Source organism: Chrysoperla carnea, chromosome 5, assembly GCF_905475395.1.
Source record: "Chrysoperla carnea chromosome 5, inChrCarn1.1, whole genome shotgun sequence".
NCBI lineage: Eukaryota > Metazoa > Arthropoda > Insecta > Neuroptera > Chrysopidae > Chrysoperla > Chrysoperla carnea.
Window position 1 is genome coordinate 34,864,046 of NC_058341.1, and position 18,776 is coordinate 34,882,821.

At 30.2% G+C, this 18,776-nt stretch overlaps 1 protein-coding gene across 2 annotated transcripts in view; it reads left to right on the top strand.

The window, feature by feature from the left end:
- LOC123299602 (glucose dehydrogenase [FAD, quinone]) overlaps positions 1 to 18,776 on the top strand; it is a 45,228-nt gene extending 26,452 nt beyond the window's left edge. The window contains exons 1-8 of one of the 2 annotated variants that reach the window (XM_044881863.1): positions 7,037 to 7,056; positions 14,487 to 14,770; positions 16,505 to 16,909; positions 17,029 to 17,523; positions 17,579 to 17,723; positions 17,783 to 17,981; positions 18,047 to 18,211; positions 18,408 to 18,776. In XM_044881863.1, coding sequence (XP_044737798.1) covers positions 14,500 to 14,770; positions 16,505 to 16,909; positions 17,029 to 17,523; positions 17,579 to 17,723; positions 17,783 to 17,981; positions 18,047 to 18,211; positions 18,408 to 18,656 — 1,929 coding nt within the window. In that variant the 5' untranslated portion in view covers positions 7,037 to 7,056; positions 14,487 to 14,499 and the 3' untranslated portion in view covers positions 18,657 to 18,776. Of the gene's footprint in view, positions 1 to 7,036; positions 7,057 to 14,474; positions 14,771 to 16,504; positions 16,910 to 17,028; positions 17,524 to 17,578; positions 17,724 to 17,782; positions 17,982 to 18,046; positions 18,212 to 18,407 lie in introns of those variants that run through there. The other variant, XM_044881862.1, reaches the window with a different exon arrangement.

Sequence of the window (18,776 nt, forward strand, 5' to 3'; positions counted from 1 at the left end):
AAATTCGATAAAAATGAAAATGAAATTTAGTCGAAAAAGCCTTGATGTAAAAGCCATGGCGTTGTTGAATAGTCCGCCTCTGATTATATGTTTGTAGTTCAAAATACTGCGAATATAAAAAGTAAACTATACGAGTGCAAACTTTAATTAAAAGTTTTTAATTTCAGAATCAAATTAAAATTTCTTTATACTGAAAACATATTAATTTCCTACATAAGTACATACGTATACTTTATGTAATAAATATTTAAATTATGCAAAAATATTTATAACTTTTGAATCTTTTGAAATGATATTGAAAAGTTCTACTTTATATTTTTTTCAAACTATTTCAATCAATTCGTCGTAATAATGGGGTGTTCTTTGATCACACTCAGCATCCATTCGTCTATTTCTTTATCAATATCCTCTTTATACTGGAGTTTTCAATACAAAGAAGGTACATTTTCTTATATTGAATAACAAAAGAAAAATAGTTTTACAAGTATATTGTATTTACACCGCATGCGGTAAAAAAAAATTAGCTTTGTTAGAAATATAAGTATGAGATATTAGTGATGCCGCGAAATCTTCATTTTTTGGAGATTTTTGGGTTTATTTTTATATCGTTTTAGTCAAAATTCTAAAACAATCATTTTGGTTCAGAACTAAATCAATTTCAACCTTTCACCAAGCAAATATATTAAAGGTTTTGGTTGCTCATTTTTTACGCACGTAATAATGATTCTAATACCAAAGTCAAAGACGATTCATGGTTACAATATAAATTTTTTAGTCTGGCCCAATAAAATGGTAGATGCAGAGCGGTTAACGATTACTCTCAGTCTATTAGGTATGTTTGCAATGAGCGAGCTCACATAAAAACTCTAAGCAGATTCCTGAGAAGATTTTGAAACCTGGATTATTAATTAATTACTCGACCAAAAGTTTCTATTTGGACTAGTAGGATCATATTTCTATTTCAAGGAGCTTCATTTTTTTATCACTTTTTGCATACCAAAAATAAGAAACGGAGGCGTAGGTAGCTTTGGTGGCTTTAATCAATTAAAATTTACAGAACATGTTGTCAGAACGCGATTATTTGACTCTTAGAGTACACGGTATATAATTTTGATGCGAAATTATATCTTTAGGTAAAGCCGAATAATAATATTAAAGCCTAGCTCTTTTATAATTTCTGAAATTTTTTTATTGCTTAAATTTTTGCGAAAACAATAGCAATGCTTTGAAGACGATACATGCATTTAGAGAAATTTGGAGTATAAATAATATAAATTTTTTTTAAAATTTAAATTAAAACTATTAAACGTCTTGTATTAATAGTTAAAGGGCTATCAGAAAGCTTTACACTCGTCTTGAATATCGAGAATTTGACATAGCCCTTGATATTTAAATTTCTCGCGACAATACTATAAAACATAGTTCTTTGTTTAAGTTTAGTAAGGTAGTTTTCTATACATATAATACAGCAAAGCATTTTCTATCATTAATTTACTAATATTGAATACGCTTTGTACTGTAAAAATAAGAATCGCTCAAGGACATTCTTTATAAAAACTAATTGATACGAAAAATATTGAACAATTTTCTTAGACGGTAAAAACTATTAATAAGAAACTATGTTTTTTATTAGGTACATATTTCTTACCCCGTACCCGTTCCACCAAAAAACTATTAAGAACTCATGTCTAAAAGAATATGAATAACAGTTTATTAGCTTCAAATCAGCATTTATTACCATTTGTCCATTCATAGATTCTATTATAGCATGTAATAATTACTAAAATGTTTTATTAATCAATTTCTCTTAAACCGTACAGAGAATCAACTTGAAATTTTAACAGAAGAGATACTAAGTTTTCAGTTTGGATATTTTGTAGATCTGTATTTGGAAAAAATTAATTTTGAAAATTATTTTTTTACACAATTTGTGGTATATTAGGCTAGGATATTACCTAAATAACTATGGCCTCATAATCATTTAGATAAAATAGTACAATTAATTAAACCACATTTTACCAGGTTACATTTATTTAATTACATTGTTAATAATCATTTATATCTGAGTAATTATGGTGGTTTTATCATATTAACAACAGAAATGTTTTTAAGCAATATTTTTACAAGATAATTTACAATGGTTATGTTATTAAAACTTTTCCATTATGTTATTCTATGTGTGAATACAAATGTTTTAATCTGTATCAAAGTTATGTAGGCAAAAATTTGTATTAAAATTTCTAAATTAATTTTTTTTCAATTCTCTTTAATTAAATTCAAGAAGTGTAGAACAAAGTATTAACGATACGGACACATAAACCAATTATTCACCAAACATGTTTTCCTACCGCCAGATCAAAAATAAAGTCACTTTAACAAAAATTTAATTTTATTAGTTAAAATCGTTTGCAAACATATTTATTATCTAATAGATTGAAATTTCACAGGAAAGTGGACAAAGAATGTTTATCCAAAAATACACGCCGTTAATTTGGCGACGTCTCGGCATGTATCATAATCCAAAACAAAGCACGCAGGGATGTTTTAATTTGATTTTTCTATACAAATTTATTGCTACCTATTGCCACTTGAATCGATTGCTAGAAACATTTGGATAACAATGTTCAAAGAAACTAGAAATACAATGATTCACTTACGTAAATCGTAGAGGGATGACCCAAAAGTTTTGACACTAGATTTCTTTATTCATTCATTCAATAGGGGGTTGTTTGAAAAAGATAAATCTGATTTTGCGTATTCGGGAAATTTACCCTTTCGCCGCCATCTTGAAGAATGTTTTTTTTTACGTTTTGGCTCATATCTTGCGTTCTATTCATTCAAATTTGATGATTTTGACGCGTTGAACTTGCCTGCGTTTTATTTTCAAACTCACATGTAGAAACAAAGTTCAAAAAAATACGCAAAATCAGATTTAAGGTCTCCAAACAACCCTTTTGAATGAATAAATAAGAAATATATGGACTACAAGGACTAATGACACATTCATTTTCATTTCATCTTTGAACACCTTTTTTGGATTCAAGGGAAGAAAATCTCTTAGACATTTCACAAAATTCAACTAAACCAATCCAAGAATTTTGTATCTTGTATGATACAACTTGATTCTCTTTGGATTTCATAACTTTGATTTGAACTGGCGAAGTATTCAATTCTATTCTAGTAAAATTTACTCAATCATTTTGAGTTGAGTATTGACAAGAATAAAAAATTTTATCTCCATTTCGTTAAAAGAGATCAGTGACTAGACTACGACGATTATGTTATAACTGATGAACTTCGACCGCCGAAACTAAAGCACATGGCCTCCAACTTCCAATCAGATTTTACGCATTTTTTTTCTTGTTGATGGTACTGGCTAATGATTCTAAATTAGTTTTCAGATTTTTTCCATCAGCCTAAAAGATTGGAATATCATTTCTCGCTGGATTTAGGATAACAAATTCTTTATAGACAGCAGATAAAGTTAAGTGTCTCAATCTCAGAGAACTGTAATACGATTCCGAATTAAAAATTTTAAATAATTTATCAAATTAAACACTTGCGAACCTTCTATGGTGTGAATAGTTAGTATTGAAGATATACTATTATGTTATTCCAGACTGATTAATATCATAATTTAAAAATACAATTTAATGTAATCACTATAATCACCAATTCAATTTAGTTTAGACAGGAGATCTATGAGTAAGATTCTTTACGAAGATTAACAGTTTTTGTTTTTATGGTTCTTTTAATGTAGTATTATTATGATTATGATGTAATTAAAGTATGTTGATAAATAGAGATATAATCTCAAAATTACTATGTTAAGATATACCTAATGACCTAATTTAGTTTAGTGAGTATTTTGTATTTCAGCAATAGACTAATGCAGGGAAACATCAGTTTTATATTAATGAGTACAGTTTGAATGTAATTTCGATAAAAACTTCCCTCCTGAATTCACAAATCCTTATGCAGACGAATAAAATTGGTCGGAAAACCCTCGAATTATTAATTTTATCACGTTCGTTTACAAATTCATCATATTTCAACATTAAGCACCAAAAGGTTCAAAAATTCTCTGTATGAAAATATAATAACTTTAAGAGTAATTAAAACTCTTCATCAATTTGCTTCAACAAGCCGTTTCAAAAATTGTATTTTTAAGACGAAATCGAATTTTTTGGTCAATATACGTGCTATATTTAGGAAATAAATAAGATTCTGTAGATAATACTTCATATTTTTACTTAAAAGCTTACAATAAAACATTTCCATTATGTTAGGATATGAACTATTAGATAGTAGAGCATTGAAATTCTGCCTCACAAACTTGTACTTTTTGAGACGTTAAAAATCGGGATAGATCTCACATAATAAACATGTTGAGAAATTAATGTAAAAACACTCTCTTTAGGTATACTTGAGACACAAATTCCAATCATTATTTTCAATGTTTTGGCTTCAGCGAAAAGGTACTGAATCATCCTATTTAAGAGGCTTTAACATGTTTCGAAGTTTAACAAAGGAAACAGCAAGAGTAAAAAGAATGGAAATATCAATTTGAAATAACTAAGTTATTGTAGAATATTGTCTATCAAAAGCATTTTGCAAAATTGCTGAAAAATCAAAGATTGAACCTTAATTTAATTCAAAATTCGTAAAATGCAAATCCCGTATTATGAAAAATTAAAACTAATGCTGCCATAATGAAATATGGTCCTAGATTTTGATTTATACACCCAGCATTTTCATCATTAAATTCCATTCAGTTGAATAACAAGTTATACAAAACATTTACAAATATTTAAGCGGATTAAATCAAATCCAATATATAAACAAAACAAAAAAGTTTTGTTATATACCTACCAAAATATTACGAACTAATGTTGGTTAAAACCTTTACTATAACACAACAAATGTTATTATGAATAGGATTCTGTTTTACATAGACATCACATCAGATTATTTAATTACGAATAAAATCATAAAACCACACCAAAATCAATAACTAGCTCGTGAATGTAGTTATTACAATCACGAGCAAGCAAAATAATTCTGGGTAATTATGTATTCATGTAAAATATACTCTAAAAAATGGCAAAAAGTCTAGGTGTCCGATTTTCTCATTTCTGATTCAGAAGTAGTTGAAAAGTATATTTTTCACTAGAATAAGGGAAAATTTCCTTGGTTTTATAAAAATGATTTATCAAATAGCTTGATACCCGCCCGCTTCGGCGGGTTTAAAAATAAAGACTGGTAAGACCAGCCTTTAAAGGTGAAAATGAGACAGTATAACCCAAAGTATAGACAACATTCATTAAAGCCTTCTGGTTTTTAACCAGGAGAATTTCAACACCACGAGCACCACTTCAAGTTCATCAAATCAAAACATTATGTTTAAAGATCAGAATAATATTTTTGCAAGTGGAATTAAATGAAAGTAGGTCGCTTCCCTCGAGTGTTAACACTCTAAGGTCTGTGTCATGAAGTTTAATTGACTCACTCCCTTGTGTACAATTAATTAAAGAGGTATTTTGATCAATTACATTTAATTAATTATTATTTTTTTAAAACCGGTAAAGTAATATCGCTAATTATATTTATATTTATATCAATAATTTATATATTTTTTGTTATAAAATAAAAAAATGTACACATTTTAAGAGAAGGTCAAATGTAGTATGAAACTTGACGACTGAATACATCTTTTTTATTTATATCAATATAAAATTTATCAATTTATAGGATAGAAGTAATAACAATAATAATAATAATACTGGGGTTTAACCTCCGTTGCTCAGATATACACGTCTAGAACAGAGGCAACCCGCATCATTATTTATTAGTCAAACCATTAAAGGTGGTTGTGCCTTCACTCGCTCGGCTGCTTATCCAGTTTATGGGATAGAAGAACTTTTTTTCTTCCAAATAGAAGGAGTATTGCCATCAAAAGCTAATTTGAAAGGATGAAGGTCATTATTGCTGATGACCTGAATCTACTTCTGCCTATTTACTCTAGATCTTAGGCCAGTAACCCATTAAAACTTAATTTGATAAACCGAAAGATCCGACTCGGTTATATTCATCACAAAAAATTTCAGTAATTCTGTTGAACAAAATATGAGACACATTTCTTGAAGAATTGGGTAAAAAATATGTATTTTCTGGTTTCCTTTCCAACTCTTCTTACATAGAAAAGAATTGCCAAACAACAATACTTGTAGTTGTCCAGCAATCTCAATGCATAATTATAATTTATATTCCAGATTATATTGTTCAGATTAATTGGCTAACAGTAAAGGTACAATTGTGCTGATAAATCAATTGCGCTTTCAATTCAATTCTTTGTTTTTTAATCAATTTTAATTTCGCTTTCAAATTTTGTCATGGTATCAATTCTAGTTTTGCATTTTTATGGCTAATATGACCAATTCGACACAAAGATTATCCCTTATCTAGAGGGTTTCCAAATAACACATGCAATGAAAAAAATTTCTTTAAATATTCAAACAATACAATATAAATCCATTGTCTATGGGTATTCACATAATTTTAGAGGGTCGTGATATTCTTTTTTTTTTAGACTGGAAAGTTCTCGGTTCAATTTTTCTGAATTTTTCCAACTGAAAGACATAATTATTGCATTTTTCAGTTAGAACAGTTCTCGAACTGGTTTGACGTATACTTTATTTCTGCATATAATAATTCGACAATTTTTCTTCGTAACTAGAATTTACAGCTAATATTGTATGCGTGGTAATACAAAAAAGTGGATGCCTTGGGGAGCTAATATTCGCTTAGTATTTTATAAATTTAAACCTAAATATTGAACTGTTTTACTATATACGTTTATAATTTTAATTCTCAATATGAATAATTAAATGCCTGTGTCGTACTTCGATTTTTGATTAATTAGATTAATCATTGTATTATTATATTTAATTTATAAAACTAATCGATACTATGACTTTCAATTAAATTTGTAAAGAAATATTTTTTGAAATAAATATTTTATATGTCATGGTTATTGATTTTATTTTCATTTTTGTTGTTAATAATAAAACACAAATTTGATGACCAACCAAATTTATAATACCGTAACAAGTGTTTTGTTTTGTATTTTTATATAATTAATTTTTCTAATTCAATGAATTTTATGTTAATTTTAAATCAATAGTACTTATTTTAAATGATATTATAATAAATATTATTATTATTATTAAATAATAATATTAATCAGGTTTCTATTTAATTGATAAATCTACCATAAAATTATTTTATGTGACAAATTTTTATCAATATAAAATATTATGCGTTTGGTTGGGTAATGATACGGCTACATTTTCAATTAATGAAATGTAATAAATGAGCTTATGTAATTAATTTATTGATGAAAATCTAAATTGTTTTTGTGTTTTCAATGTGGAAAGAGTCTTTGGCATGGTTATTCATAAATGGGCTAAAACATCGATAATAGCTAACAAAATCGGGACTAAGAAAATCGCGATTCTTTGTTAAGACAACTATGAGATCAATCTTAGACATCCAGATATGAACTAGAAAGAACTGACATGCCAAGCATGGTGAAAATAATTACTTTGCAGTTCGCAGAATCGGAGTTGTTTTATGTTAAAAGTCCGTTTGAAATTTTTCTACTTTACTAAGTAGGCATGATAGAAATAATCTGCTATTATTTAGACAATGAATTCAGATAACACAACGCTACAGTAGAAGAAGGTTGCTTTTATGTACATTAGGAAGGTAAATATTCGGAAGTAAAGAATTCCTTACGATCGGGTACGCTTTTCGGAAACATGTGGCTTGAAGGGTGTAACAAGGATACAGACCAATGTACTTTTTGCACCAGACTCAAAATACTACACAGTTGTTCAAGTTGTAAGAATGGTGCTTAACGGAATAAATTCTTGAATTTTACTTTCGAGTCGTACGTTCGATTTAAAGGAAACGTCAAGACACACTACCTAAAAACGAGAGTGGAGAAATCATCCCTGAACTTTCTGACCAGTTTCTGTCCCTAAAGTATATCATATTCTCACCTGTACAAGCGTAGGCTTGTTGTCTATTAGTGAGACTGAGTTAGTATATGGCATATGCTCCCGAGAATTATACCAACTTCGAGAGAAACAAGTACATTTTTCATTAAAAAAATAGAAAATAACAGATTATAATAAAATTTACGAAAATCAATAGTTTTCACAGAAATAAAATAGAATTATTCATCTGTCCATTTCAGGCCTGTATAATATCTAATATTGTCAGAATATTTTAATCGCACACTTTTGCACTAAATCAAATTTCAAATAGAATTTTTTAAATCTGCATGAATACTCAGGCGACTGATGATCTACATAAGAAATCAATTCAGAAGCAGCAAACCATAATTGGTATTGCATTTACATTGTTGATACCTAATCCGTATATAATAAATTTTCAACAGTTAAGAAAGTAAGTAAATTTAAAGTGAAAGCATTATCTATTCTACATATTATAATTAACAACGTTAACCAATACAATTTATTTGTTTTTCCATATATTTCAAATTAAATGATACATTTAAATCATTTGATAATTTCATTTCCGATTATATTCAGGATCACTAATCAGCACTCATATATATACGCATATAGAATATTTATTTATACAAATGACTGTTTAACTGAAACCCACATGCTGAGTAAATAACTGTAGTTAGTGTATCAAGGTATGTATAATTTTGTTAAGCATTCTGTGTACAATATTCGATGTCCCTTTATGGTTAGTTTCGCCCACTTAATAAACTGGGCTCTTGGAATTTCTTTGATCTTCAATGGTCAGTTTTAATAAAATAATTTAACATGGAATTATTATGCCAAACACAATAAATAATGTTAAATACTATATCCAATGTCTCTATTTATAAGTAGTAATTAAAAATGCTTATATTATCCGTATTTCTTGGCCGATTTAAGTTAATTTTAATTTAACTTTAATTAAAATTGTCATCTTTTTGTCGGTACTTTAAGGTACTCACTTACAAGATTCGTCATCTACGTTCTACTTTCTTCTAACTTCGAGAGCAAGTTCTCAGAAAAGATCCCCTCCAGGCAGGATTGGGATGAGAACATGCTTAAACCAAAGGGTGAGGTATTTTTATCGACGGATCTAAAGTTAGGGAGAAAGGTAGGCTGTTGGATTTCTCGGCTATTTACTCGGTATGTAAGTGTATAAGACTGACCACTCTCAGGTGTGACTACATTACTATCTTAACCGACAGCAAAACAGCTTTAAAATCCTTCAGCTCAGTCTACCCAACTTCAAAGATAGCACAAGACTGCCGTATGTCCCTCTATGAGCTGGCGAAACAAATGTATATACATCTGACATGGTTACCGGGCCCTAAGAACAACACAAGGTTCCTCAAAAAGAATATCTTAAAAAAGGCCATGGCAGAAACGTACTTGTGGTATTACAAGACAGATATGGTCTAAGTACTGTCGTAGGCGTTCCGAAGATCTTATATCGCTTCTTAAGACGTCTATTAGCAAAATTGTTGCAGCTACGACAAGGCACTGGCTAGGCGGCAGGTACGTTGAACGCCAGGGCCTGATAATATATCACTATTGCAGGGGCTGTCACAGTGGGGAGGAGGAGGATACGATGTCTCATCCTCTATGTATAACATGTCCAGCTCTTGCCATGAGAAGTTGGACTTAGTTGATCTAGCCTTTCTTTGAAGACCTCTCCGACCTAAATTCTGTTGACGTCAAAACACTTCTGCTGTTACTAAAGAGCTTCAAATTGTTTATCTAAGTGTCTAAGTGTGCCCCACCCCAGGACAGCCACTCTAATCTAGCCTAACCTAAACGTATTTTCATATTTTGTTAAAAATTGCGAAAACAAATAATCGATATTCCTTATTGACTGAAAAAAGTTTTGCCTGCGTAGCTTTCGAAACAAAATTCAAACAAAGGTTTCAACACTCCTCTTTCTTGGCGAAAACTTATAAAAGACGATGTAAATCTGAAAAAAAGGTACTCACTTTCAACGAGTTTGAACTGATAAATAGGAATGTATGAATATTATTTTATTGATCTAACATTCACGTAGTATCTCATCTATTTAACAAGATTCAATTACCGAAGCTGTAAATAGATATATTTACCAGGTAAAATGTGTCCCAATATTAAAATACTTCTTTCGTGGTAATCGTATTCAGATATGTATATTAAAATTACTAAGTTAGAAATATAACATATTTATCAGCAGTATCAGTCAATAACAAGCAATTACTAAATCTACAATTACTAAAATATAACCTGAAACCCCGGAATATCTCGAAAAATAATAAGTTTACAAGATAATGTTTAGTACAAAAGTTGTATAGCGTTAAAGGAATTATAAGAAATCATCATATCCAAATTTCGAGGGTGGTCATAACTTACAAGACATTCTCCTACATGTTCAGCTGTATGCCAAGACTCTCTTGTTCGGCTGTCAAAGTATAAACACGAAAAAGTTTAATTATTACACCTATAATAAGAGGACAGCAAAGTTTCAATAATGGTTACATTTTCAAATCCCTCGAAGATGCAGCTAGCAGATCGACAGAAGTTAATTTTGACATCCAGTCCGAAAAATATAGTAAAAAAAAACGATGTGTCATTAATTCCAGTGACCGACGAACTGTTATTTATTGCTCTTCATTGTAGGTAGAACACTGTGTACTTTGAAGAAAATATTTAAAACTGTATTATAAATGCATGATATAACACTATTTTATTTTTTATTTTATTCTGTAATTTTTATTCTCAAAGCATACGATTTTTATTCCCAAGGCCAATAAATTAATAATAAATTTCTTCATATATATCAGAAAAATTTAATACTTTCTTTAATGGAATAAATAAAACTTACTTATAAATAGAAATTACAAAACTTGAATATCATTAATAAAACCAAGGGAAAGATACACAGGAGTCGTGGCAGGATTAAAACTTAAAAAAGCCAGTCTGTAGAATGACTGAAGCACTACAAGAGGGGGCTATTATTTTAGAGAAATTTTATCCATATATTTGAACATTATTGTTGTAAGTTCTATAGGAACCATACTAATCGCCCCAAATGCAAATATACCCGCCACTGGTCGTAGACAAGACCACAAACCGCAAGGCATTTGATATGAGTCATAAAACAAAATAAGCTTGCAACTAGCAATCATTAAACAAGTCTTCAAATGCAAAACTTTATTGAAATTAGTTTCATAAAACTCAACCTATAACCGGACAGATAGATAGCGAAGCATTGCATTTTTTAATTGAAGATCCATCTTATTTATTCATAACAACCAAACAAACCACTCTGAATGCGGATATAACCATCAATGAATGTTTTAATAAAAGATGCAAGTTTAATGGTAAATATATGTTTGCCAAGCATTCACATTTATTTATAAGATATATTGCCCGTCACCCGTCAGCTTCGATGGACAATTCTATCTTTATAAACAATATTCAACTGTCCATTAACAAGCATATTTCCTTTATGAACTCCCCTTTCTTTGCGACGAATTTGTTTTCGAACAAATTTTATAATATTTTTTCCCTCGAAATATTATATAACTTAAGTTTTCCGCCCTAAAAAGAGGTCATCTAAAAGAGGTGGACGTCATGAATATCTTTGATCTCTGTTCGACCTTCACAAAGCTATCCTCACAATATGTATATATCTCTACAATCCTACAACGCTGAGCTAACTTTGCTCGCAATGTTTACTTTAAACTAAGGGCGGAAGCATATTTTATACAAAACAAATAATGTGTGAATTTGACCTAAATCGATGTAGTATTTCAGAAGTGACACGATGACATACAGATGCACCAACGATTATTTATACAAATATAGATTATGAAATCAATGAAAATAATGTATCAATGTGTGAATTGATATCCAACAATCGTGCCTAACTAAATAAAAGGTATTCTAATAATTATTTTTTATTTTTATATTATGAATATGCCACAGTCATTAATTTTGAAATAAATAGGTAATATGAGACTGAACACAATACAAAAATATTTAGATTATTATCGTACAAATGAATTAAAAAAAGAGTGTATTCCTATGAAAATACTTTCATTTTTTTAGTTTTTACGTATTTAATACATAATATATAGTTTAGAGAATAGTGGCGATAGTGTTTTGAAAAATGTACTACTACTCGTAGATCAATTCCGTTGCGATATTAGTGTTCAGCGACCCCAAAAACCCCCGAATAGCGAATTTGGACTGGTTATAAAACGAATTTCCCGAAAAGCTCAGGATACACCAAATAGCTCGGAGTTTGGAATCATTTTCATCACTTTTAATCGAATTGTGAATTTAGTCATTACGCAAATTGCATATAATTTTTATTTCTTATAAATCAATTTAGGTCACAAAGTTTTCTGAGGCTCTAACGAACCGAATGCACAAAACCGCATTTAAATCCGTCTTACTAGTCTGTTTTCGAACTTTGGTCACTTATAATGCTTCTTTCGCGCGACTATAAGTAATATGTATTCTAAAAAAACATATATTCTAGAAATGCAGAATCTCTATCGAATGATCGTTCAAGAGGCTCAACTATTGACATTAAGCTTATTATTTTGTAAATATTAAAGATTAATATTTATATATACAAGGTAGTATTAGTATTCATTGTAATTATTCTATCTTGTAATGGCTACTTTACCCAAACCTAATCATAAAATAGAAAAACAAGAAAAATTTTAAGCTAGTTCTATTAGAAAATTTTTGGAACCAGTTTTACAAATGGTAGCACTACCACGATCTGCTCTAATTGAAATATATTTATTTTATAAACATTACTTAATAAACAAATTTACTTGTTGTTTCATTTTATAAGCAGAAGATAATTTTATTAACATTGACATTATACCCAAAGTGAATATGCGTAAATATATAATTCATTATTTTATTTCAACAAAAGAATCATTTATTATATCAAAAAAAATTACGCAGCTATTACTTTCTTTTATTTTCAAAAAGTTTGAAGATTAATTACTTTAACCAAATCAAAATCTACATTTTCAAATTTTTACAATCGAATAGGATATTTTGTAGAGAACTTTCGAGACAATTGAGTGGATTGGTCTGGGTGAGTAAACTCCCAGACCTTAAGCCACCAATATTATTACCTCATGGTAATTGTGTTATTACATCACTGTAATTTTTAGCATAGAATGGCCTGAATTAAAGTCTGATATACTAGTACAACTCAGGAAATTTTTTTTTTCTTATAAAATCAGACCTTATTTCAACCTTTTTTTCTTATCGGGGGACTTAAACCTGAACTTTTTCGATTATTTGTTGATGTTTATTTGATGATGTGAATTATTTCTTTCTCTTCAAAATTGATACAGTTTTCGGTCTTCAGTCCTGTTCGAAGGGGGCACCACGAACTACGTTTTTTGTATTAGTTACGGTATTTCCATCATTAATTTACCACACTTGTGTACAAGCACCAATTTCTCAGGAAAGTTTCAGAAGTGCATTTTTCTCAGCCTGATAGTTTTAACGACGGAGGGCTCTGTGTTCAAGCTCTCCTGAATTTGGTTTGTTTTTTCTATTAACTATTTCTTAAAAATTTTTTATATTTACTTAATATAATTTACATTTATTTAATATAATTCACAATCGTATCCCTGAATCAAAGTCACGCAAACAAATGAAATGACTTTGACAAGTGCAACAAGAGTATATTTCGTTCACGATAGTTTGACGAGAAAACCATTGACCCCGCATGACAGTATGATGCAGTTTGGACCAAAAGAGCAGCGAATTCAATACTATGAATTATTTCAATTTGTTTACATTTTGCTCCAATGGTTTGATAATTTTTATAATTCAAAGGTGATGATTACCTTGCGGTATTTCACATTTGTAACACTACTCTGCTCTTGAATGATTAAAACTAATAAATTATAAATTCAAAGTGGAACAAAAATCCGCCTTTTCATGAAGTAAAAAAAAAGTAATTAATTTAAATAGAAATTGTTAATTGAATTAAGGTAAATGGTAGTCAGAAATAAATTCAATTTAAGTTTAAGGTAACTCGACACTCAAGGGTGATTAGCCAAGTATACCTACTAAGATGATACAAGTCCTGTGCATGGAAACCGATTACAATAAACCATGGCGGTTAAATACTTAAGCTGTCGTTTAATTGATAAGAACGGAATAACCGAATACGTTTTATGCATTTCCATGAAAAATTTAATACAAACAGTACTAATAAACTAATAAATCATGAATAATCAATCCACCCACTAAAATCAATCATTTTTCATTGCTCATACATGTTCTTTGAGAGTGGTCCGATATTATTGTTCCGAATCCCGATAGATGTCTTCTTTGACCTATTATTTTCTTTTTTAAGTAAACTAATTAAATTTTATTCTATTGTTGCAGGTAGTAAAATAGATTTTCCAAAACAATGAGCATATCGTGCAATTGTCCGGTTACACAGCCGGGCCCAACTTTAGCCTCAACATGCGGTGGTGCACCATTTATGTTATTTATGGGTCTACTGGAAGTATTTTTGCGATCTCAATGTGATTTGGAGGATCCATGTAATCGTCCTAAAACACGTAAAGATCCATTACAACAGTATGATTTTATTGTAGTTGGAGGCGGTTCTGCTGGTTCTGTGGTAGCAAGTCGTTTGTCAGAAGTTAAAGAATGGAATGTACTTTTAATCGAAGCAGGTAAATTCATTGACCTTAAACATTTAGAAAACATTTTTAGAGACTGTAAGTGTGGAACTACCTAGGGAATTGGAAAATAAACCCTCCAAATGTGGCTATAGTTTCCGAAATGACTTAAATGATAATGAAAAAGATAGTGAACTTTGCTTAAAGCTCTAATTCTTCAAATCAAAAAATTTAAAAATTGTTCGAGACAAGAAGGGCATAATGTATTAAATAAATAATAAATAATAACGGCCCTGGTTGGCGCCATAAAATCTATTAGGCACAAGTATGTTAATACCTCAGAATCTATTAGAAGAAATTTTTGCTAGTCTAATATAGTTATCTAGTTATGGACAACTTCTGAAGATGAATGACATATTTTTCAACAAAAAACTTCGTCAATATTTCTCCTTTGTTCTCTGATGTAATAAAAAATAAAATGCTAAAAACAAAGAGGTTCTAAAACTAGCTTATTTTTTGTAATTCTTTTTCGAGTTAATTTTTTTACGAATAGTTCTTACATTTTTGATTGCGCTTTTGCATTAATTAAGATATAAGATCCATAAGGTTATTAGCCACTAAGAGCAGTCGAAAGAAAGCATGTTTTACATTTCCAATGGTTTTTTCTTATTAAGCTATCAAATTTTAGGCTATTACCAATCAGTCACGTTATAATAAACTATCTGTTCACCTCAGCCAGAGCAAATTGTTATGTTACGTTAATATTTATTATTGCCTAGAGTGGCTAATCTTACAATTAATAATTTCAAACAATTCTAGAATACTTCCCACAATCTTCACGTCGAAGGTCTACCTACGCTAACACAAATTCAAACCTGCGCTGGCTTTAAGACTATAATATTTCAACTAGCGTATGAAAAATATAAATTATGTAATTTCTCTGAAGGGCATTAAATTATTTATCTTTTGGTAATTGTATCTGTTTATTAATAAAATTCTCAAATTACCCAAAATTTAAAAATAAATTTGTCATGATTTAGTTATTATATTATGTTGCAAAAATCGTGACAAAGGCAAGAGCATATAATTTGTTTTTTATTTCATTATACATAACGAATTATAAAAGGTTTTTCATATAAAATGATAAAACTTTTAATTTAAAATAAGCACTTGAGTGTGGAATATCATGGAAACTTTTTGTTTATTGGAAGAGTACTTTATGGCAATTTGTGTGGTATCTGATACCAACCAAATGTCACCCGCATAATTAATATTGGAAAAACTATCCTTATCAACAAGAATATTATGTTTGAGCTATTTACCATGTTCCACAGGATATTGATTCATATCTTCAATATCACTTGATCTTTATCGTTTGGTAAGAAATTTTAAATAAACCAGTTTAGTAAAGAGTCATGCTATCGGTGATATGGAGCAGAATCTATGCGGTCGATTAATCGAATATCTTATTGCACTTTTCAAATACTCGTACCTATATCACACAAATTGTCTTATATTACTCTTTCAGATAAAAATTTTGTCTAAAACATATGTTCTTTAATTTAAACTTAAATTTCTATCATTTTATATGAAAAACCCTTTACAAGTTTTATTCGATTGTATAAAGTAATTTTTTAAGAATGTTGATGTAAGTTTACCTGTTTAAAGTTTGAGGTCGCATGCTTTCAAAAAATGTTACATGCTTTATGAGCAAACCTACCAAAATGATTTTCTGAAAGTAATATTCTAAAAACATTAACATACCGTAAAATTTTAACATTAATTTAGGGGAGGATGAGCCGACGGGAACGCAGGTACCGTCTATGTTTTTAAATTTCCTGGGATCGAGTATTGATTGGGGATATAGTACAGAGCCAGAAGAAGTAGCATGTCTAAATGAAAATGAACGACGTTGTTACTGGCCGAGAGGTAAAGTCTTAGGTGGTACATCCGTCCTGAATGGTATGATGTACATGCGTGGATCAAGACGTGATTATGACCAATGGGCAGCATTAGGAAATGAAGGTTGGAGCTATTCTGATGTCTTACCATACTTTTTGAAGAGTGAAGACAATAAGCAATTGGATAAAGTAGACAGTAAATATCATGGAGTCGGTGGACCATTGACAGTTTCCCAGTTTCCATACCATCCTCCGCTAAGTTCGGCACTACTACGGGCTGGAGAAGAAATAGGTAAGTATTCTTGTCCAACCATTAATAATATTATATATTTTTACCAAAGAGATCTTCCTCTTTAGAGAGAACTTCCCTTCGACGCCCAGACGTCCTAATTGTTGTTCAAATTTTTGCAGGATACAAAACACGTGATTTGAATGGTGAACGGCATACTGGTTTTGCGATTGCTCAAACCACAAATCGTAATGGTTCACGGTTAAGCACAGCACGTGCATATTTACGACCAGTTAAAAATCGGCCAAATTTACATATTATGTTAAATACAACTGTCACAAAAATCTTATTAAATTCAACTTCAAAGCAAGCGTATGGTGTTGAAGTACTCAATAATGATGTATCAAAACAAATTTTTGCCAAAAATGAAGTAATTGTCTCCGGTGGTGCTGTTAATTCTCCACAAATTTTATTATTATCCGGTATTGGTCCAAAAGATGAACTCCGTGCTGCACGTGTTCCAGCTATTCATGATTTGCCTGGAGTTGGGCGTAATTTACATAATCATGTTGCATTTTTCATGAACTTTAAAATAAATGACACAAACAGTGCACCTTTAAATTGGGCTACAGCTATGGAATATTTATTATTCCGAGATGGTTTGATGAGTGGAACAGGTAAATATACTCTAACGTTAATAAAATCTCACAATTATCGATCAATTATTTTTAGGCGTTTCTGAGGTAACTGCCTTCGTTAATTCACGGTATGCCAATCCAAACGAAGATCATCCAGATTTACAATTTTTCTTCGGAGGTTTCCTTGCAGATTGTGCTCGTACTGGACAAGTTGGGGAACGTTTGGATAATGGAACACGGTATACGACTTCTTTCGATCAATAATATCATTGATTGTAATTTTTATTTCTATTTACAGCTCCGTGCAAATTATTCCAACACTAATTCATCCAAAAAGTCGTGGTTTCTTGAAACTTAAAGACAATAACCCATTATCTCATCCGTTGATATATGCCAGATATTTAACACATCCCGATGATGTTAAAATTCTTGTCGATGGAATAAAATTAGCACTTCGATTAGCAGAAACAAAAGCGTTAAAAGCGTATGGATTCCAAGTATGTAATCAAAAATTAACAATTTTTTGCACGTATATAAATTCTAAACAAAAATTATTTTACAGTTTGATCAAACACCAGTAAATGGTTGTACTCATTTGAAATTTGGCTGTGATGAATATTGGGAATGTGCAGTACGAAGACAAACTGGTCCAGAAAATCATCAAGCTGGTAGTTGTAAAATGGGCCCTAAAACTGATCCAACTGCTGTTGTTAATAATTTGTTACAAGTAAGTTAAATGATAAATTATTGAAACATAGCTAAGAACATTCCCCGTTAAATTGCCTTTCAAACAAACAAATCAAAATCAGTTCATCCGTTTAGGGGCTACGATGCCTCAAACAAAGAGACAGACAGGCAGACACACACTTTTTTTTCGGGGATAATTTGAATACATTTTTTTAATACTTGTTTTTAACCTCCAGGTGCATGGAATTGATCGTTTACGTGTCATGGATACAAGTATTATGCCAATTGTAACATCAGGCAATACAAATGCACCAGCTGTAATGATTGCAGAAAAAGGTTCTGATTTAATAAAAGCACGTTGGTTAAACGGTCACATACAAGATCAAAATGGTTTATTTAGAGATACACGATCATCGGATGGTATTAAACGATGGCAACAACAACATAATGGGGCACGATTCTCTAAGTGGTACATTCCATGGTGACTAGAAAATGGAATTAATTACATGAAACAATTAATTAGTGAAGAAAATTATTTAAAATATGCAACAGCCACCATATGAGAAATGTAGTACTTACTGAATGTTGTATTTTTATTGTAAATA